At 54.0% G+C, this 21,245-nt stretch overlaps 1 protein-coding gene across 1 annotated transcript in view; it reads right to left on the bottom strand.

Annotated features, from left to right (window-relative positions):
- Nucleotides 1–8,125: 8,125 nt before the first annotated feature.
- The window catches only part of LOC308490894 (uncharacterized protein), a 28,761-nt gene continuing 15,641 nt past the window's right edge, over nt 8,126–21,245 (bottom strand). The window contains exon 4 of the mRNA XM_081033668.1: nt 8,126–10,105. Within this exon, the coding sequence (XP_080889794.1) occupies nt 10,080–10,105 (26 nt within the window). The 3' untranslated portion in view covers nt 8,126–10,079. The remainder of the gene's footprint in view (nt 10,106–21,245) is intronic.

Below are 21,245 nucleotides of genomic sequence, written 5' to 3'. Positions count from 1 at the left end.
GGGAGGAATGGGGTTTATTGAGCCAGTTCTCTGTGATGGGTGTGTACGTTGTCACCAGTCTGCTGCCCCTGCCACCCTCTCCGCAGTGAATACCCTGTGTGCCCATCGTGGGGGGCAGACAGCAAATGGGTGAACTCCTAGCAGTGCACTCACCCTGTGTGTGGGGACGTCTCAAACGTGTTTGTGCTGTTCCCATCCCTGCAGGATGGAGGTCTGGGCCACGGAGGTCAGTTTCAGGGGACGTGAGTCCCAGAGAGTTGCTGTTTTATTTTCTGCATTTCAAGAACATGCCTCTCCCAGCCTCCATCTTTAGAAAACAAGATAATCCAGTTTGAGCTGCACACCCCCTGACGGGGTTATCCATGAATTATGGATTGTTTTATCAAGACGGGAAGCGACGGGAGATACTGAATTTCCAAACTGGTTTTACGTTTCTCAGTGTAAAGTGCATCTTCTGCTGGTGATTTAGGGCTGGTGTGCAGTGGCTGCCGGAGCCCCTCTCCGGGTCATCCCGAGTCAGTGGGCTCACGTACTCCCAGGGACTCCCACGGCTGTGGTTCCTGCTGGCTGGGCTGCTGGACCACACAGCCTGCCCTCACGTTGTCATTTGTGGGAAAAGCTAGTGGGATGTGTCTAAAGGACACAGGGTGAAAGGACCCGTCGAGGGGCTGTCTCGAGTGGGATGGCCACAAAGGGAAGACTTTTGAAGATGGAAAACATGGGCAGTGACTCAGAAATGAAGCGTCCTGATCTCTGAGGCCCTCTTGTTGAAACACCAAGCTTGCCTGTCCAGTGGTTCTGCACCGGCCATGACCTTGCCACTCCCCCACTGGTGCATTTGGCCTTAACTAGAGACACTTTGGGTTGTCACAACTTGGGGGAAGAGGGCGTTATTAGCATCTTGTGGGTAGAGCCCAGAGATGCTGCTACACATACTACAGTGCTCGGGACACCCTCCCCCACAGAGAACTGTCCCACCCAAAATGTCAGTAGTGCCCTGGTTGAGAAAACCAGCCCTAGCCTGGCCTTGAGATAAAGTTAAAATGGCTAGGAACTAAATGCCACCTTTGAAAGGTGGGAGCACCCAGGCCACCCACCCTAAGGTCGGAGGGCATGCGGACCTACCTGGCACGTAGAAGAACCTCACTGAGTGCCATCTCCTAAATTTCTATGCTGCAAAAATGTATGCATTACTTCAGAGGGAAAATATACGACAGAAGCAATATCTCACCATTCTCAACCATTTTTCTCCTCTGAGCTCTGAGCTTTTCCAGGACAGTGTAACTTTATATTCCTATAATATAATGCAAGAAGGACTGCTCTTCTCACTTTACAGATAGACACATTTTCCAGGGAGCTGTTCCTGACAGCTAGTTAGAGGGAATTGGATTAGACTCGTTAAATCCTGAATCCCTTTTTTATTTTTACAAAATGAAAATGGCTCTTTTTTTCGATTATAAAAATGATACATGCACATTGTTCCTTTAAAAAAATTCAAATAGTACAGAAAAACATAAGGAAGAAAAAAATTTAAATTCCCCAAATCGTTTCATCAAGAGATAAACAGACGTAGACATTCTGGCTCTTCTCTTCCCGGTGCCGCGCCCACGGGCACGCGCACTTTCCTCCCGCCCCTTCCGAGGTCGGCGTTTCTCAGCCCCCCACTGTTGCCTCTGTGGTCCAGACCCTTATCTGCTGTGGGGGCGTCCTGGGCGTTCCAGGATGTTTAGCGGCATCCATGCCTTTCTTCCCACTAGATGCCAGTAGCATCTCCCCACCCCTAAGCTGTGACAACCAAAAATGTCCCCAGATATTGCCGAATGTCCCCAGAGGTGCAGAACTGCCCCTATGGAGAACCACTGAGATAAACGGAATCGTGTACCTGCTGTTCTAGGTATTCCCAGTGTTTGCAGACACAGACAAAAGAGTGACTTGTGTGTCCTTTGGTTTTCAGTGTCAGAGTTGGGGCCCAAGGCCCAGCTCTGATATTTACAAGAGCTTTAGGAAAATTACTTGACGTCTCTGAGCCTGGTTTCCCTGTCTGCCGACTGAAACAGTGATGAGACATGTGTATCGGGATGACCCCACAGGGCCCATGCGAAGGCTGTGCCTGGTTGGTCTTGCTGTGTACCTAGCCTTGTGCTTCCTGCCATGGGGACCTGGGACGGGAAGGCGCGCTGCAGGTGACATTCCTGGTACTGAGGCCAGAGGAGCAGAAAAGGGGGCTGGCGCACACAGCATCGGGAGGCTCTGTTTCAGGGCTTTGTTTTTTAATTCAGTTCTGTTGGAAAACAGATAAGCAAATGTCTGCTTCAATCTAATGTGCTAGGTTTTTTCTTTTAGTGTAAATTTTGGTTTCTTTTGAGCTTCAGATAGATATATGTATTTTAAAGGCAAACGTATGAGATCTGCTGAAGGTTTTAGAAAATTGGTTTATTCCATTGCTGGGCGATTGGGGTGGATGAGTCAATCTCAGCTTTGTCAGATTTCTACCAAACAGCGTGAGGTTTCAGTGCTGGTGGTGAAGGAGAGGGCCGGCTGATGCCTGTTCCCTGCTGTCCCCACCCCAACTCAAGCGCTGCCTCCATTTCCACATTGACTCCCTCTCAGTCCCCTGGGCCTGCTGGCCCATGCAGGGCCAGGTTCTGCATATGGAAGGGACCCTCCCATCACGGGTCGCCAGTGGTCTCGGCTGAGCCTCCCGCGACACACAGATCTGATTATTTCCCATCTGCTCCTTAAGAAGTCAGCTCGCCCAGCTCTCAGGATGACAAGCCCAGCTCCTCTGTCCTGTCTCCTGGGGGGCCTGGCCTGCCTTGGGTCCCTGTTCCTTGGGCTCTCTCCCATAGGCCTTTGCCAGGCCGTCTGCCCCTTCGCCGGGTCATGCCTCCTTCAGATCTCCGCCCCCTGTCACCTTCCCGGGGAGGGCCCCGGCACTTGGCCGTTGGCAGTGATTGGACATGTGTTTCTGTGCTTATCCAGTTGACGGCTGTTTCCTATTTGGCCATAAGCAGCCTGAAGGCCGAGGCTGTGTCTACTTTTGTTCCCTGTTGTGTCATCAGTGTTTCCCACAATACCAGGCACGGTCAGCCAATGTCTAAAGGGAGGTGGAGGGAAGGAGGGCTTTCCATCTTTAAAAGTGTGAGTTCTTTCTACCTTCAACATCCCAACCTTCCATATTCAAGTGGTACACGAATATAAGCTCTCGCTGCCCGCTCTCCTTTTCCTCTCCTGGGCTGAGGTGAGCATCTCCCATTAGTGGACTGGGAGACGACACATCCAGTAAGCCACCTGCGGTGGCCCATTTGCTGCCAGCCAGCACAGGTAGAAGTGGTGACTTGGCGCTTCCGCGGCATGAGTGACCATGTGGCCCACTCCAGCCTTCCCAAGGAGCCGTCCTCTGCCCGTAATGAAAAAATTATGGGAGGCATAATTTACAGTAAAAATCAAGTGAACATTAATTCTAGTGAGTCGCCCGTGCAGGAACGGCACCGGCGGCTGTGGACGTGGGCTGCTGTTGAGGACAGCTAAATGTTTATCGAAAGGGGAGAAGACTGCACTGCGTGCTGTGGCTCCTGAAGTTTGGGGTGCTGGGGTGGACGTTGGGGTTCAAGCCCTTCTCTGCGGCCGCAGTCACACGTCCACGCCATCTGGGGGCTTCCAAGCTCGGAGGGGACTTGGCCAGTGGCCCGTCAAGCTCCCTCCTTTCAGAAATGGGGCCTCGAACACCAGGGGACACACTACACTCCTTGCACGTCTCACCCCAACAGCCGCCCCCCCCACACACCTCGTCCGCCCCCTGCTGCACAGGCCTCGGCCCCCAGGGTGCCCAGTTCCCCAGGCTGCCTGCCCTGGCACTCTTCTCTCCTCTCTCTGCCACCTGCTCCCTGGCCCAGTGCTGTCACCTCTCCAGGGATGACTCCACAGCCTCCTCACCCTCTGTCTCCTCACTTCCACTCTGGCCTCAAAGGGCCTTCTAGAAGGGACTTTCCAAAATGCAAACTGGATTGTCACTTGTCCATGAAATGCTTCAATGGCTCGTCCCTGCCCCGTTGGTAAAAATCTAAGCTGGGGTAGGGGTGTGGGGTGTTCTGCAGGGTCAAGGCCTTTCCATGCACTGCCTCTCCCCCATGGGCATAATTCCCTTCTGTATAGTCGCCTGGCAACCTCGTTCTCATGCCACGTACATGCCACCTCCTCCAGGAAGGCCTCCCCGCTTCTCCCGGCCAAGCCCTTGCTAGTCATATGGCTGGGGTCTCTCTCAGACATGGGCTGTAAGCTCCATGAGGACAGGTCCATGTCCATCTTGTCCTCCCCTGACTCCCTGGGGCCCACAACAGGGCCTGGCTCATGGTACATGCACATGTGTCTTTTCAGACTGTCCACAAGGAGTGATGAGTGGTGACTGGCCCCCGAGAGCTGGTAATGGCGCTGGGGCACCCCTGCTATTCATCCTCTTCCCTGGCCTTTCCAGGACTCTTCCCAGAAGGGAGCTGGTCCTCAGGAAGTCTCCTGTCCACCTGCCGCCCTCCGACCCCTGACGGCCCCTCCAGCCCCTGGCAGTGTGGGCTGTGTTCTTCAGGCCCTGACATCACAGCTACATGTGAAGGAATAGGCCACAGATGGTTTCCGCTTGCGTCGTACATGGGCCCACTCTCTTTGAGAGGATGGCATCAGTCCCAGCTCACCTCGGTTTACGAGAACATCCTCCTGCCTTGTGAGAAAGTGGAGAATGTCCAGGGAGTGTGGGGGAGTGATTTTAGGGCGGATGGGGCTTCCCCTGTATCTCCTTCTGCCAAGACCCAGGAGTGTGCTCTGTGTTTTCTCCACCTTGTGGAAACCACCACCGGCAGGCAGGAAAGCTGGGTTCCTGGGAGCCTCAGGGCACAGGAACAGGCTCTGCCAGGTGCAGACCAGCCTGGGAGGCTCTGGAACCAGCGGTTCCGGCCTGAGGAGGACTGGGCCTTTCCCTTAAGATGTCCTGGTGCCTGTGGCAGCTTCCAGGATGAAGCAAAGCCACTGCCACTTCCCGTACCCACCTCACACCCACCGCCCACTCCTCTGCCCACCTGTGGTCCCAGCCAGAGCCCCTGGGCACCTGCTCATGGTCACCCCCTGGTAAGGGACAGTCCTTTCTCACCTCTTCTACCTGGATGTTGGCAGCACTCCTGGAACTCGGGAGACCCCGCCGGGCAGAGCGGAGCAGAGCCCGACTGTGCAGCCTGCATTCCCGCGGAGGAGGAACCCCAAACACTGAAAACATGCTGACGTTTGGATGCTATGGACTCATGGGGACGGGGCACCCACGTGGGAGGGAGCAGAGCGCGGATTCCGGTGCTTTCAGGTCCTGGCAGCGCCGATCTCCGCCGCAGGGCCTGGGCCCGTTTCCCACAAGGCTGGGCCACCGAAGGTTTTACATGTACACTTACATGTTAAATAAACTTTGTATTTTACACTTGTTCTAGATTTACAGAAAAATTGCCAGGTGGCAGCTTCTGTGTGCCCAGCCCTGTTTGTCCCATTACGCTGCGACAGTGATTAGGCACAAAAGGCACTAATATCGACACGTTACTCTTAACCAACCACGCGTTGTCCGGATTTCCCTAGTGTGTCCCTAATGCCCTTTTGCTGTCCCATCCAGGAAACCATGTGACCTTTAGTTGTTCGTCTCCTTCGTCTCCTCTTGGCCGAGAGCGTCTCAGATTCTCCTGGGTTTTGGTAGACATTTTGAGGAGAGTCCTGCTTATTCATCATGTCCCGTCAGGGGCGGGGCTCAGCCCGAGTCCTCAGCAGCGGCCTGAACCTTGACCCTGGCTGGGCTGTGGCTCCGGGTTCCTGACTGAGATGTTTGCTTTCCCTCCTCCCTCCTCAGCCCCCTGGAAGAGTTGCCCAGGCTGAAGGGGTAGGAGGTGTGTCCCCTCCTTGAGGGGACATCTACCTGAATTCTTTGGCATTCCCTGTATGAGACTTGTCTTTTGTCCCCATTTATCTACTTATACAATGACTTACAGCAATATGGTCTCGTGATATTTATTGGACACGTTGGGTTATAACCCTGTACTGCGGTGTCACACTGTTTCCATCTGGGCCCGTGACCTTTGCCATGCCCGTTTGGTTTTTCTGAGCACTGCCTCTCTTTCTGCCTAACTCTGAAGTAAGCCTGGTCCCTTTGACTGGAGACGGGTGTGAGAAAGCAGTGTGAGTGAGGGGTGTTGTGGCTCCAGGCCGTCTCTGGGTCCTGGCTAGAGCTCGGAAGTACGCGTATGCACCCCAGCTCGTGTGCGCACTGACCTAGCGTGACTTCTCCATCTCTCCGTCAGCCTCTGTCCATCACCAGGACGCTGGGGAGGGCACAGACTCTGTACACCTCAGCTTCCCTGGGCCAACGGAGGCTAGGTTGGGTTTAAAGAGGGCAACAGGTGACGTGCTAAATCTTTTCCCTGCTGAGCAGGTCCAGGTAAAATTGGTGGAAGCTAATGGTGTATCAGTAGTTCTCAACTGGGGGTGAATTGGCCCCCAGAGGACATCCACCAGGCAATGTCTGGAGACATTTTTGATTGTTAAAACCTGGGGGGTGGCGTCTTGTGGGTGTGGGCCAGGGATGATGCTGAACATTGTGCACTGCACGGGATGCCCCCATAGAGAACGATCCAGTCCCAAATGTCACTACTGCCAAACGTGGAGAAGCCGGACACAGGCGTCCTCGGCAGGGGACACTTGGGAGGAAGGGGCCCTATTTAAAATAACCCCCTTTTCCTGTTTCTCCGGCCCCACTTCACCTTCCCACAGAATTGACCACTTTCTATAATAATATGCCCCAGAATTCACGTTTCTTACTCAGGACCTCCCCTACTAACATCACCAAAGGACATGCCACACAGAAGGGAGCGCTGCCTCTCGCGGTGGGGTCCGGGTGCCGGGTGGCTGACCAGGTGGCCAGAAGGGGGAGGCGTGAGCGGGGCTGAAGTCACCAGAAGTAAGGTTGACTTGGCAAGGGTGGTCGCATTGTTTTTCCAAGACAGAAGCAATAGCGATGGGCAAGAGCAATGGGTGGCAGTCAGTGTTACAGAAGCTGTCTCCCTTTCCCCGTCTGTGCCGTGTCCTGGACTTTGGGGAGCACTCAGAGGGGAAAGGGCTGGGGGTGCCAGGCCAGGTACTTGGCTCCAGACCTGAGCAGGAGGCTCATTACCACTCCCCTACAGCTTCCACAGCCAGCTCCCAACAACTGAGCCCTTCCTGCTCCAAGAGTCATCTGGTCGGGAAGGCCTCCTCCTTTGTTCTGATGTCTGGCTTTTCAGTGCCCTTTGCCTCGTCCCATTCACTCAAGGCCTTTTCTGCCCAGTACCTCGTTGGGGGCGCTACCCAAGCCTGGCTGGTATAACTAGTGGGGCAGAGCAGCCAGTGGCTCCCTACCCACGTGTCTGAGCCCAGTTCCCATGTCCCAGTGACAAACCCCCAGCACAAGCCACTGCGAACCAGACACCTCTCCTACAGCACTGGGCACCAGAGGCTCCCCCTCCTGTTGAGACAAGCCAGTCCCTGGGAGGGTGTGAATGGCTCCGGAGCCCAATTCTCCTTTGACCCTGTGTCGCTGTTATGATGGAGACGGGCGTTTTGTGATGGGACAGGTTTGTCAGCTCCTCAGAAAAGTCCCTTTGCTTCTCCTGCTCATGCCCAAGCATCCCACGAATGTCAGGAAGCCACTCTGCACTTGGGACACGTCCCCTGCATTTGCCTTTTTCATGTCTTCAAGTGTCTGAATCCTTTTGCTCTGTCCATCCACCCAGCAATTACCTAAATGCCTACTCTATACTAAGTGTGCGAGAAAGACAGGCCCTGCCCTTCGGGGTTTAGTCTGGTGAGGAAGACAGGCATTAAGAAAATAAGCATATAATTCTGTGCTGTGCTAAGTGCCGCGAAGGAAAAGAGCAGACTGCACTGAGAGAAGTGACAGTGGCGACCTGACTCGATCTGGAGTGAAGGTGGGAGTGTCAGGCTTTGCACAGGACCCCAGAGCAACTGTTCATTAGAGCCACTGAAGAGCGAGGGAGCGAGAATGCAGACTCGCTCCTGGGACTCGCGCACGCGTGGAGCTGGGCTCTGTTCAGAATGGACAGACACCACTACCATTTCTACACGAATTTATTAGGCACCTACTGTGTGCCATGCAGGGAGACAGAAGCTGCAGAAGCCAGTCGGCAAGGCAGCTCCTGCCCGTGGCCTTGGAGCTCAGTGTAGAGGTCGGCAAACAAGTCATCCACACAGGGCCGGAGAGGACGGGGCTGTGATGCCCAGGGAGGGCTGCGTGGTGGGGGCGCCAAGCAGGCCAGGGGTGAGAAAGCCCTGGGATGGGAGGACACCTGCAGGTCAAGGGCGCGGGCCGCTGTAGGCGGCAGTGTCAGAGCCTTCGTGGAGAAGCAGGTGCTCAAGGCCAAGGTACGGGCGGGTGGTACTGCAGGCTTGATGCAGAGGAACTCCCGGCCAGCGCTGGGGCGGGACAGGATGGAGACAGACGGCGGCCTGGCTGGGGCCAGCTTTGCTCTGGTCCATCGTCCCACGTCCTGCCTGGCTGCACAGCCCGCAGAGTCTTCAGGAAAGCCTCCAACCCACCCTGAATCGAGCACAAGGACTGGAGGGGGCCCTCCGCAAGTGTGCTTCCCGTCATGTCTCACACAGGCTGTGCTCATGCACGCCTCCCCAATTTCATGCTGTGGCTCAGGGTCCCCACGTTACCCCTCCCAGCCCTGCCCCACATGGGGGCCCGATGGTGGTCCCAGATGGACACGTGTCACAGGACAGTGACAGTCCCCCTCGTGCCCCAAGGCCTTACATGATCATAAACCATAGACCCATATGGCACCTTCCTCGAGGATGCCATTCAAGCATCACATTGAAACCTGCCTCCAACTGCCCGCCTCTCATCCCAGTTCAAAGGCAGCACTGTTTACTCTGAAGAAACGGCCTTTGAACGCGGGTCTGTCAGGGCCTGGGTAGCAGGCTCAGGGCACCATGGGAAACAACTTTGTCCCAGCTCTGTCGCAGCTGCAGCACTGATGGCCGGTCTCAACGTGCCATCTTCCAAAGGCTTCACTACCTTGGCTTGAGTGGCGGGGTGTGCCAATGATGTGTGAGGCTGCAAGACACGAGTGTTGCAACCATGGGGAACTCCCACCCAATTCGGAACAAAAGCTGCAAATCAAACAGGGGCCGTCAGCTCGCTCCTAAGCAAAGCAGAAGGCTAGTCCCTCCTGGTCATAGTAAACCCCTGGGAGAGCCACCTCACTGTCACAGGCCTGCACTCCCCATGCCCTCCAACCCTGACAGGCCTCGCCCCTGCTTTCGGAGATGCCAAGCTGATGGAAGTCCCAGCAAGAGCCCGGACATTCTGCCAAGGCGAGTGTGCTGCGGCCGGGAGAGGCAGTCTGCGTGTGGCCAGGACAGGACGTGTGCAGGGCTCGGGCGGTGGACCCTCCAGTGCTCTCGTCGGGGGCAGAAGGCCACACGTCTGATCAGCTAAGGCCCCAGCCAAGCAGCCAGGGGTGGATGAGCACAATTGCCTCCACCCAGGTCACTGCCACCAGTGGGCTCATTTATTAGGCAGCAGCACCAAGTGTGTGCTCTGGGATGGCCTGGAGTTTCCGGCACATCACCTGATACGGCCTGGCAGCGCAGGGGTACAGTAAACCCGCCTTTCCGATGGCTTCGCCGGTGCGCTGGCCACCACGAAGTAATCAAGCCATCTTCAAGAAGCCCAGTGGTGGAGCTCAGCCAAGGTGCTTCTAAGCAGCCACCCTGCTGGGCCTTCCTCAAAGCCAGACCTAATTCGACTCTAAGTGGCATTTACAGACAAGGCGCTGGGGAAACCCTCAAGAACAGGGGGTGCTGGTGGAGGGTGAAAATCAGTCCTTGCCTCCCAAGACCTTTCTTAGCAGACCTTTCCTTCAGAGAGCAAACGTTAAGCTCCCAACGACAAGAGGTTGAAACACGAAGATTTCAAATCGAAGAGGCTGCGTTCATGGGCCTCAGAGGCGCCACAGAGTCGCACCAGAGCCTCAAAGGGGACACAGCCGCAGCAGGCGCTAAGGACACTTGAAAGCAGAAAGGCCTGGGGTAGAAAGAGAAAGGGGGAGAAAAGAGTTAACAGGATAAGCAAAACCATACACACACACTCACACCACACCCCAAGGTCATACTCAGGTGCTTCTTCCAGTGGCCCAAACAGCCATCAGCACAACTTCTATTTACAGGCATCTTTCGTCTGTTGTCTGTTGTTGATTTAAGGGAGAAGCAGTCATGGTTTGAAAATGTGGCCCCTTTTCTGAGGAAGGGGGGCGGGTTGTTCATGAGATGGGTTGAGTCGCAACCTCCAGGCCTCCTAACATGACCTTAAGCCAGATCACCGGCCCAAGCCCCCTTCTTCAGGGCCCTCGCTAGTCAAGGGCAGCGTGCAGGAAGTCAGCCTTACAGAAGCCTCTCCTGAAACCCTCCAGTTGGCCAGACGGGGCTGTGGCGCTCCAGCAGAGCAGACAGGAAGTGGGGAACAAAAGAAGAAACGAGCCAGTTGACTGTGTGGCCCTGTTCACGATGAAATGATAGACCTAGTGGAAACTCATGATCTCCATACCCACTGGCGTAACAGACAGGTGACATCACTTACCTGTGACCACAAGGCCAGGTCCGAGAGCAGGTGTCCGGGGCCCAGAAGGCTTCGGAACCCCCACCCCAGCATTCTCCTGAGAAAGGGGCCCTAGGAGGCACCATCAGTGTTGTTCCTGCAGCTGTGCCATCTAGTGGTCAGGACCTGGGGTACTGAGTGCCACCGCTGGAGCCCCCCAGGAATACCAGTCACCACGGTGCTGGCTCCAGGGAGGGCCTGGGCTGGTCCAGGAGACCCCTTCACGGTGTACCCACAGCAAGCACCAGTCACCCACTCAACTAGCTGGCTGACCCCCCCCTGGCCTGCCATTTTCATCAGGGCACTGGAGAAGTGGCTTCAGACATTAACTTTTCTCAAGGTTCACTTTCCTAACCCATCAGAAAATAAAAACCGAAAAACCCATAACATCTGTTTAGAGGATGAAGATGAGCCTCTTCTCAGAAGTGCCGGGTGGGCTGGAGGTTGGGTCACCGCATACACACTGGTGTCGCCCCCACCCTGCCCAAAGCTCCTCTGTCTTCCCAACTGTGACCCCCACCCACCACCTGTCAGCTCTCCAAGTCGGCCTCGTCCTAAGGCCGTGAGTGCTCCAGGCTGAAAGGCACCAGCTCTGATGGCAGGCTGAGACCCAAAGCGGTGAGGTCGAGTCCAGAAGTGCCAGGGTCCCTCTTGTACACTGGCAAGAAAGAGCCTCAGGAGGAAAGCCCCCCAACGGGGCTGCCTGAGGAGGCGAACCCCCGTCAAGGCAGTCACCGTCGGCCCCTCACAGCGCCCTGGGGGCCTTCTGAACGCATCTCAGACAAGCTCTTCATCACCAGGCCTCGCCTGGACCCGCTGCTCTCCTGGTGTCCCCCGGCCTGGAGGCCCTCCTCCACATGGGAGCAGAAAGAACTTGCAAACACGTGATTAGGGGCAGCCCTGGGCTTCCACCGCCCTCCTTGCCCAGCCCCGCTCTCCCCCGTCACTTCCTGCAGCCAGGCTGACCTCCAGCTGTCCCTAGAGCCCACGCCGGCGCTTCCCCACCCGAGTCTTCCCACAGCTTGCTACCTGGCGGGTTCCTGATTCAGGGCATCCCCGTCTTGGATCCTCCCTCAGCTCCTCAGCTCCCACGCAGCATCCGAGGGCAGGGGTTTGGAGAGTGGGTTCTGCAGCCTGACTGACCACCTGAGTTCCCAATCAGACTCTACTGCTCTTTACCTCTGTGGCCTTGGGCCAGTTACCTGAGCTCTCTGTGCCTGTTCTGGGCAAGGCTGCTGTGAAGCTTAAGTGATCCAACGTACCCCTAATGCTCAGGATGTGGCAGGTACCACAAGACACGTCAAACAAACAAGTGAGAACAAACAAAGCCGGAGTCCGGCTGCGTGGGAACGGCCAACCCTAGTGCTTCTCCACAGGCTCTTTAAAAAGAGGAAGGCTCTCCTAAGCCTTCGTGTAGATGGCCCTGAGGCCCAGCCAGTCACTGCTGCCATGCTTTCTTCCCAGGGGCCTGGACGAGCAAGACAGCAATCTGGACGGCAGAGAACAAGGACACTGCATAGGACTAGGAAGGAACTCAAGGGCTGCCTGCAGCCAGCCAAGGGCCCAAGGGCCCCAAGAGAACCTCCCCCCGCACCCCCAGCCCTGAGAAGCCATGCCCAGGTTTCAGACCACCCTGGCCTGCTCGCAGCCTTCCTAAGCCCCCATCCAGCAGTGGCTGAGAGGCCCAGAGACGCAGAGACATAGGTGTTGCCACGGTAACTGCCAGAACCCTGTTGTGTTTCTGCTCCGGTTACTGAGGGGCCACAGGGAGGAAAAAGGGCAACTGCACTAGCAACATGGGCCTGGCCAAGGCCCTCATGAAGGCGCACTGCCCGCCATCCTTCGCCGCCTCCTCCCCAGGCCAGGCCACCCAGTGCTCGTCCATGAGCCCAAGTCTCCTAGACCAAAGTCCCAGCAAGTCAAGGAGGCCCCAGCCAGAACTCCGTGGCTACCCGTGATGGCCCTCGTTCCTGCTGAGATAATAATAGCTCCACTTGACTGCGGTGCAAATGCCTTCAGAGGCAGGCCCCGCTCAGAGATGAGTGATGAGGCCAGGTGGCCACTGGCACGGTGGCAGGTTTGTAGCTCCCCGACAGGGGGCGGCCGCCCCTCGGCTACGGCTGCCTGTGGACAGGCTGACAGCAGGCCCCAGACAGCTAGAGGCTCCCAAGGGCCAGAGAAGTCAAACGCCCAAAGCTTTTGGTAAAATCTTCTCATATCGAAACGTTAGCGGCACAACTCAGACTTTTTAAAAAATCCTATGCAGTTGAAACACTCCATGTCTCTGGGTTGGATCGGGCTTGGAGGGCAGTTTCCAATTCCATACCACTAGGGCGGTTTGTCCACAAGTTAATGTTTGCTATTAAGAGCGGCCATCATCTCGGGACTCCTTTCTGAGCGCCAGGCTACTTGTCTGTCTGAGCCCTCCGGATGCCTGCCTTGGGCCCTTCCTTGTAACTGGGCAGACCAGTGAGCTGCCCTGAGAGCAGGGGGTGGACAGAGAGGGGCTGAGGTTGGTCATCACTTCTGTCTGACACCAAAACCAGGGGCCTTAACCACAGACTTTAGACCCTGGCCTGTTCCTCCGGGCCTGGGGCTGGGCCCCGCTGACCTCTCAACTCTAGGCCTGTCCTTGGCGTGTCCACACAGGTTCATCGGCGCCTGCCCCCAGCACGTGCTCAGAGCCTCCCCGCCCTCCTGCTTGTTGCCGGCACCTCCCGCTTACTCAGATGACCCTCTCTCCTTCTTCCCGGGACTCCACGTGCTGGGCTTCTCCCGGGCACTAATCCTGCCCAACCCCCGGACAGGCCTAGCCACAGGAAGGCCGTGTCCTCCAACGCCTGTGCCCCTCTATCCTGCTGCCACCTGCGCTTCCATTTGGCCCGTGACATTTAAAATTATCTGTCCAGACTTGGCATATAGAACCCAATACCCCCAGCTGTTGACATACCACTGCCTCATTCGGCCCGCACATGCTTGGTTTCCCGTAAAAATGTAAGCTGACCCAGAAAGCGGAGCCATCCGAACCCTCTATTCCAATCACGCCAACCTTAATTTGGCTCCTTCACCAAGTGTATGTCAGCTCAGCCCATTCCTGACCCTACAAGGAGAAGGCAGGCGCGGGCCTGCGGGGCTCTGAGCAGCACGGCAAGATGTGGGCCATGTGTGTGGCCGCGCCACGGAGCACACGCCGCAAGCATGGTGTGATGTCTGCCACAGCTGTCCCTCCCCGCTCCCTGGCTTCCGAGCCCATTGGGCCCCATGGCCCTGCTATTAATACAGCGCAAAGGGGCCAGCAGCTGGCCATGGCAGGGTCTTTCCACACAGATGGTGACAACTGACATCACACTCACTTGGGCTCTGTCTGTTCCCAAAGTGCGTTCTTTAGAGAGTGCACAGCTGACATTTGCTGGTCGCTGAGAATGTGTCCGTTTTGCTTTGGGAACTAGGGAAATCTGCACTGTGCAATTTGGGGGCCTTTAAAAGGAGGCCCAAAAGATGGGTGGTGGCCTTAGGAGACTCCTGGGTTCCCAGGACCGAGGGTCTACTCCCTGCCCGAGGCCCTGGGACCTGTGCCGTGACTCAGGCCGCGCGGGAAGACAAGGGAAAAGCAGGCAACTTCAGCACACCCCAAAGGAACTCATAGTGGGGGTGAAACGATGTGATTTTTGGCATTTGCTTTGAAAGACACGCAAAGAAAAGGTGGGGATGTCAGTGGGAACAAGAGTGGCAGGGCTGATGGCTCCCGCAGCTGTGCCGGGGGCCCCGGGGCCTCATGTCCACTTCAGTGTGCTTGGAAACGTCCACAACAAGTTTAAAAATACACATGTGAAAAAAATCCTCAACAAATGTTTGACGAGGGCCTAGAATGTGCTGGGAACCGTCTGGGCACCGCTCGATTTGTGCGAAAGGAAGGGCCTCAAACAGTCTCCTTTGACCGTGCGTAACAGGTCCACTCCCCAAATACTGGGTTCCTTCAAATGTCCATTCCACTGACCCATGGAGACAGTCTCAACACTTACTTTTTAAATTTAGTATTTAAAAATACTACAAGCCCCATAACCCTCCAGCCAACCCAAGAAAGAACACAGCTGCTTACCTTCTTCTCTAGAACGCCCTTCTCCCCTCCCCTCCCCTCGTTCACCTTTTCCACCAGAGCTAACATAGAACCTCGGGTTTATCACGTGCAGCTGTGAATGGTTTAGTATCATCACGTGTACCTGGGCTTCGTTTTGCTTGCTTTTGAACTTTATGGAAAGTGCATCCTACCACATATCTAAATACATATTTTTAGAAACAGGCTCTTTTCTAGCATCCAAGCAAGAGAGAGCACGATGGAGGAAAAGACTGCCACCCCCAAATCCCCAAGTAAGAGGGAAGGTGTTGACCTGGGCTGGGCGGGGGGGGGGGGGGGCACAGGAAGTAAAGGTGCCTGAGCCCTGGCCCTCTGGTTGGGGACACAGCTCTGCTGAGGCCAGGGGCGCGTGCGGGTTAAAGTCCCACGGATGAGCCCGTTTCTTGGCTGTGCCTACAAACAAAAACATGTGAAGTGACAGCAAATGTCATGGTAAAGGCAGATCGAGATGACTGCATCTGTCGATTTATTATTAGAAGGCAAATGTCATGGAAAGAAAATATGCCCCGAGTAATTTCGTCCTGTTGAGACTCCACAGGCTCCAGCTGGGTGGGACCAGAATCCTCAGCTAAGCGCTGCCGTGCTGGATACTGGGGTCAAAATTGAATCTGTCCCCTTTGATGGTAGATAACTGTTGGCATCTGCTGCATGGCACAGGGAGACCCCGTCAGCGTCCCTCCTGGGGTCCAGACAAGTGTTTCCTAGGTGGGGGCACGGACCAGGCCCCTCGCCCTATGCTGGGGAGGAGAGTGCTGGGCTTAGATCAACGCTGCCCAAGACAATTCTGAGGGGACACAGGCCAACCTGTCCATTTGAAGAGCTACGATTGACCTTCGTGTGTATTTAAAAAGACTTAGCTAGAAGCTAAGTGGTATTGGTATGATTTTCCTTGAACACCAAATTCATTTACATAGAGAAAGCATACTGATTTAAAGGAACTGGGAGGTGTAGTTACAGTATGGGAGTATGGCAAAAATTTCTGATGGTAGGATGGGGTCATTGAAGCTGGAGCAAAATTGGTCTCGATATTTCTAAGGGACTGTAAATGTTTTTTCTAATTTCTAAGGTACTTTGGCGCTCAGAACATTCTATGTACGTTCGCTGCCTAACGATGGCCATTCCACACCCAAACTGGACTGAGCCCTCTCTGTTCAAGGTGGTGCTGTGGGGCATTTTGATGGCTGTGCCAGAAGGGGCTGCACTGGGCATGGGCAACAGAGGGAGGGGGAGCCCAGAGTCCCCCCAACAACCAACCGTAGTCACTGACCTCGAGCTCTGGTCAGGAACCCCCAAGAAAGGTCTCTGAGAAAGTTCCCGTCCAATTCTCCTGAGTTTGCTCCCGTCCTCCTGTCCTTAAAGTTTCCACAAAGACTTCCGAAGCAGCACAGATGAGCCCATGTCACTTTCCTTGCAGACGTGCAGCCAGTCTGACAAGGGCCATGGGAGCGTCTCCTCTCACGCAAGTCTGTTTTAAAGCTAGTTGGAAATGGGACGCACTCTCTCCTAAATGTGCTAATGATGATAATAGTTAATTACATGGTTTCATTTACTTCATTTACGTATTTCATTATAGTGTCACAACTACATTATTACGAATATCAGTATCATGATTAAGGAGAGAAAAGTTGGGGTGCCCATACATCCCAGTTTGCCAGGAAGGTCCTGGTCTATCCCGGTCGTCCCAGTATCCCCTCCCGTTAGCACTACCTTTCATGCTCAAAAGTGTCCCGATAAGATGACAAGTCCTGCTGTAACCCTAGTTCTGCACCATGAACTAGGTGACCCGTCTGTGCCTGCAATGAGAAAGCAGGGAGCAGGCTGGGAAGACAGGCACCTCGATTGCAAAGGTTGGGAGCATTCTTTAAATTGTGGCCATTCCCAATTTATGTAGATCTGGGACCAGAAGAGGTTCCCATTCAGGTTCAAAATGACCAAATGAGGAGGCTGCTGCCCCGGAGTGCTGCCAAGAGCCCTCACATGGCTCTTGTGATGTCAGTTCTAACGCTCAGCCACCCTCGTGACGGATTCAAGACGCGGGACCCCCAGACCTCGGTACACTCGGCCTCTCTTCTCTAACACCTTTCAGCAGGCTTTACCCTCCACCTCTCTGTGGCAAATCTCTGAAAGGCATCTCAGTGAAGTTGCACCTCTTTGGGTTAGAGACAAGCATGAGGAGGCCAAGGTCATGGCCCACAGACCTCGCCCCACAGGAGAACAGCTCTGAGCCCGCGCTTTCAACTGGTTGGGGGCTGGGCATGCTCGCAGTGCTACTGCTGGCTTGGCCAGGAGACGCGTGGTGCTGCAGGTGGGGACAGACTGATGGCCTTGTGTTGAAGGGCAGCTGAGCGGAAGCTCCGTGTCTATGTGTGACCTAGCAGTCCCACTGCCTGAAATCAGCCCTACAGAAACCCGTGTACACAGAAGTGTGTGCCAGGACACAGCCCACGGGCCATTTCCAGGACATACCAAGCGCAGATAGGGAAGGGACTTTCGTCAGCCTTCTATTCGGCCAATGGATGATGGGGTGACAGCTCAAAAGAACAAGGGACATCTCATGTGAACCAGTGCAGAAGGGACTCCCAGACGTGCCTGCTGAGTGACAAGGCCTCAAAGTGACATAACCATTACCTGTGTTTTGGTAAAAAGACATTTCCTATGGAAACTGGTCGCTCTGTGTGAAGGTGGCAACCTCGCGAGCATTTCAGAGGTTGAGTCTGGAGACCGTGGCTGCTGGAGGGTCATTCCAGCAGATGTTAGTCTTAGCTCTGGTTAGCATTTTTAACTTTTTCTGCATCTAATTCATATATTCCGCACATAATTCAACGTTACATTTTTAGTGGTAGTGGCTGGGAGAAGCTGCCGTGTGTCGTCTGTTGAGAAATCCGGTCTTCCCTTTCTTATACCTAATCCTCTGACTTGGGGGGCCAGCTGTAAGCGATGACGTGCTTCTGGAGTTGACTGGATTCTTGAATAACTAGCAGAAAAAGAGAGTGTCACCAAATTACCTGAGCGTTAACCTTGCCCCAGTCCTTGCCGGCTGCCATGCGGACACTGCCAGGCTTGACTATTAAGGGCATGGTATAGTTAGTTCTATTTCTAGCTCCCAAGCCACTTCTAGCTCTTGCTCTGCTCGCTCTCTAATAAGGAGGCGGCAGAATGTCAGTTCCAAAGGAATCAAGAGGAGAATGTGAAGCTGTGAACTGTCCGCTCGGAGGCTGACAACAAATAGCTCTGATATCAAGGGGTTGGCATCTGAGCCCTTGGCTCATGGTCCCTCTACACGAGCAGTCTCTACTTGGTGTCGTGACAAGGGACTGAGCTAGGACAACGAAAAATTCCACACGAGACGGTTTCGCCACTAATAAGCAGGTCCTAATGCCCGTCTCTGAGCCTCAGTTTCCTTACTTGTACAATGAAGGGGCTAAGACTTGATCTCCCAAAACCCTTCCAGCTCTGGGACGATTCTGGTTGGAAGCTCAGTTTGGGGTGTCCATCTCTTGTAGCCCCCTTACCACTAGATTTTCTTCTACTTCCACTGCAGCCCATCCGTTGAGCTCTAGATCCAGATTCTTCCTCACATGAGGTCCAAAGGCACTCCTAACTCGAGGCAAAGACAAAATTCATGGTGGCCTCTCACCCCATTCAAGGTCAAACTCAAGGTCACCCCAGCCCTGGCCTCTTTCTACCCTTCTGCAGCTCAGTGAAAGGTACTGACTTCCATCTAGTTCCAGCTGGGTGTCATCCTTCACACAGACAGTTCCCCATCTCCATGTTGTCACCAAGCCTTGTGAGTCGACCTCCCAAACAACTCTCAAAGCCACTCTTCCCACCACCAATTTTATGTTTCTAGAACCAACCGCCTCCCTAGACCCAGCTACCATTATCTCTAGCTTCCCCTCAAATTCTCTCCCCTATTCTGAGGCCAGAGAGATTTGTGAAGCAGACAACTTGATTATGGCACCTCTGGCCCTCAGGACAGGGCTTCCCATTGTTCTGAGGAAGTCCAGGACACCAGACTGCCGTTTGTCCCCACAGGGCAGCCCCCCACCAGCCCTGCACATTCATCTGACACCACTCCAGTTCTGCTGACCTTCTGCCGGGTCCCCTACTACGTCCGCTCCTTTCCACCAGAGGGCCTGCGGACACACTGTTCGCGCCGACCTTGGAACAACGCCACCACACGCTCACCCTTCAGCTCACAGCGACAGTGTGCACACGTCATTTTCTCAGGAAAGTATTCCCCGACATGCCCAGGTCTGGGGCAGCTTCCTCTGCTGTACACTCTGAAAACACATGTTTCTTTTCCAGTGCCCTGAGGTTGGGTTGTAACGAGACCCCACTTGCTGTGATGATCCATGATTTCAGACACCCCTCTAAATGCACGCGATGGAAAGACGAGTCTGATTTAGCTCACCAAGCACACTCCTAGTGCCTAGCAGTGTAGGGCCCACAGTGGGTACTCAGTGAATTTTTGTAGATCAAACTGTGGCTTCTAAGACTTTCCAATTAGAACTGGAAATTCACATGGACAAAACCCAACCTGTGGCCTCCCCAACTTTCCCGCAGACTCTTTCTGCCTAGCTGGTCTCCTCCTCACCGGCATTCTCCTGCCTCCTGACCTTGACCTTGACCTTGACCACGACCACCACCACCACCCACCACCACCGATGACAGCTGTCATCAGTTGAGCTGCTAGTTGAGTGTTTGCTTGTTATTGACCATTGCTAGGCACTTTCTATTTCTTTGTGTATTTGATCATCTCCACAATCCCAGAGGCAGGGTTTTTCTATAGCCTAGAAGGACCTTATTTTGCAACTGAGGAGACTGAAGACGAGACACGTAATGCCAGGGGCTCAGCTGTGAAGCAGAGGGAGGCAAGATGCCAGGCCCATCTGGTCCCAAATCTGGCTTTTTACCTCTTACCCCCAAGTCTTTCTGTTGAGTCCCTCTCACAGGATACCATCTTGGGTGTGTTTGTTTTTTTTTTCAACCCACCTAAATATTGTCAAAATATTAAAGAAATCCCTTCAAAACAGAAACACAATGAGGGTGCCCCATTCCATTCCCTTCATCTAGTAAAGGAATAAAGAGTCTTCTCTCTTACGTACTTACAGAGAACAAACACGCTGAGGCACAAAGGAAAGGTGAAGAAACTAGACAAAGATGAAAGAAGAAATAAAAACATCAACCTAAGTGATGTGACTAATTAGAATACAAAAGAATAAACCAAAAATTATTTTAAAATAAAAAGTCCAGAATTACCAAATATTACAAAACTGAAGTCCAAGAGGAAATGAGTTGAAAATTCCTGATTTTGAGATTTCAACACAGGGCTAAAATTTCAAGAGAAATGTGGGATACTGACCTGGGTTTGCCAACTGTTGTTTTTTGTTTTTTTTTTTATGCTAAGTCATAAAAAAAGTCATTTACGGACCAGCCCAGTGGCTCAGGTGGTTGGAGCGCCGGGCTCCTAACGCTGAGGTCACTGGTTCAATTCCCACATGGGCCAGTGAGCTGCGCCCTTTACAGCTAAGATTGTGAACAATGGCTCTTCCTGGAGCTGGGCTACTGTGAGTAGCCGGAGGTCAGCGTGAGCTGCCATGAGGTCGGCGTGAGCTGCCATGAGCTGCTGTGGGCTGCCACGGGCTGCCATGGGCTGACTGCCAGGAGCGGCCGGTGACCAGCGTGAGTGGCCGGCAGCCATTGTGAGTGGCTGGCAGCCAGTGAGAGCTGCCGTGAGCGGCTGACCGACGACTGGCAACCAGCTGCGTCAGCGGGGGGGAGTGCAAGGCTCAGAATACCAGCATGGGCCAGGGAGCTGTGTCCTCCTACACAACTAGACTGAGAAACAACAGTTTGAATGGGGGCAGGGCGCCAAAAAAGGGGGGGAAAAGTCATTTACAAAACTAAATAGAAACAAAAATTTTAAAGACTCTTCTAAAAACCCTCTAAAAGCTTAAAACAAAACAAAAAATCCAAATTACTACCTCCTGTCATTCAAAAATAGATGACACTGAAATATTACAAGGTAGGAAGCTTATGTAGCCTGCATATCCAGAACAGTCCCTTCCCTGAATAGATGTAGCCTGATGGAACAACCCATGACATCACCTTTATGTTTCTCATTTCCCTGTGGATTGGCCTTGGGCAACCACTGACTTAGCCCAACTCTCTCCCTTGTGCAGGAATCTTCTACAAAATCCTCTGGCAAGTGTCTGCCTGAGAAGGCCTCTGGTTGCCTCATAAACCAACCAATTCTAAAAGTAGCAGAATATGAGAAAAATGCACAAAATCAATACAATCCCTATAAACACACAATAAATAGTCTGAAAATATGCAAACAGAGAGCCCATTCACAATACCAACAGAAGTACCAAATACTTGGCAAATATGACACATAGTCACTCGTCGAACTCCACATACTGTATTAGAATT

The sequence above is a fragment of the Rhinolophus hipposideros genome (assembly GCF_964194185.1).
Source record: "Rhinolophus hipposideros genome assembly, chromosome: 22".
NCBI classification, from domain to species: Eukaryota; Metazoa; Chordata; class Mammalia; order Chiroptera; family Rhinolophidae; genus Rhinolophus; species Rhinolophus hipposideros.
Note: the sequence above shows the minus strand (reverse complement) of the source record. Positions and strands in the feature narration are given on the sequence as shown.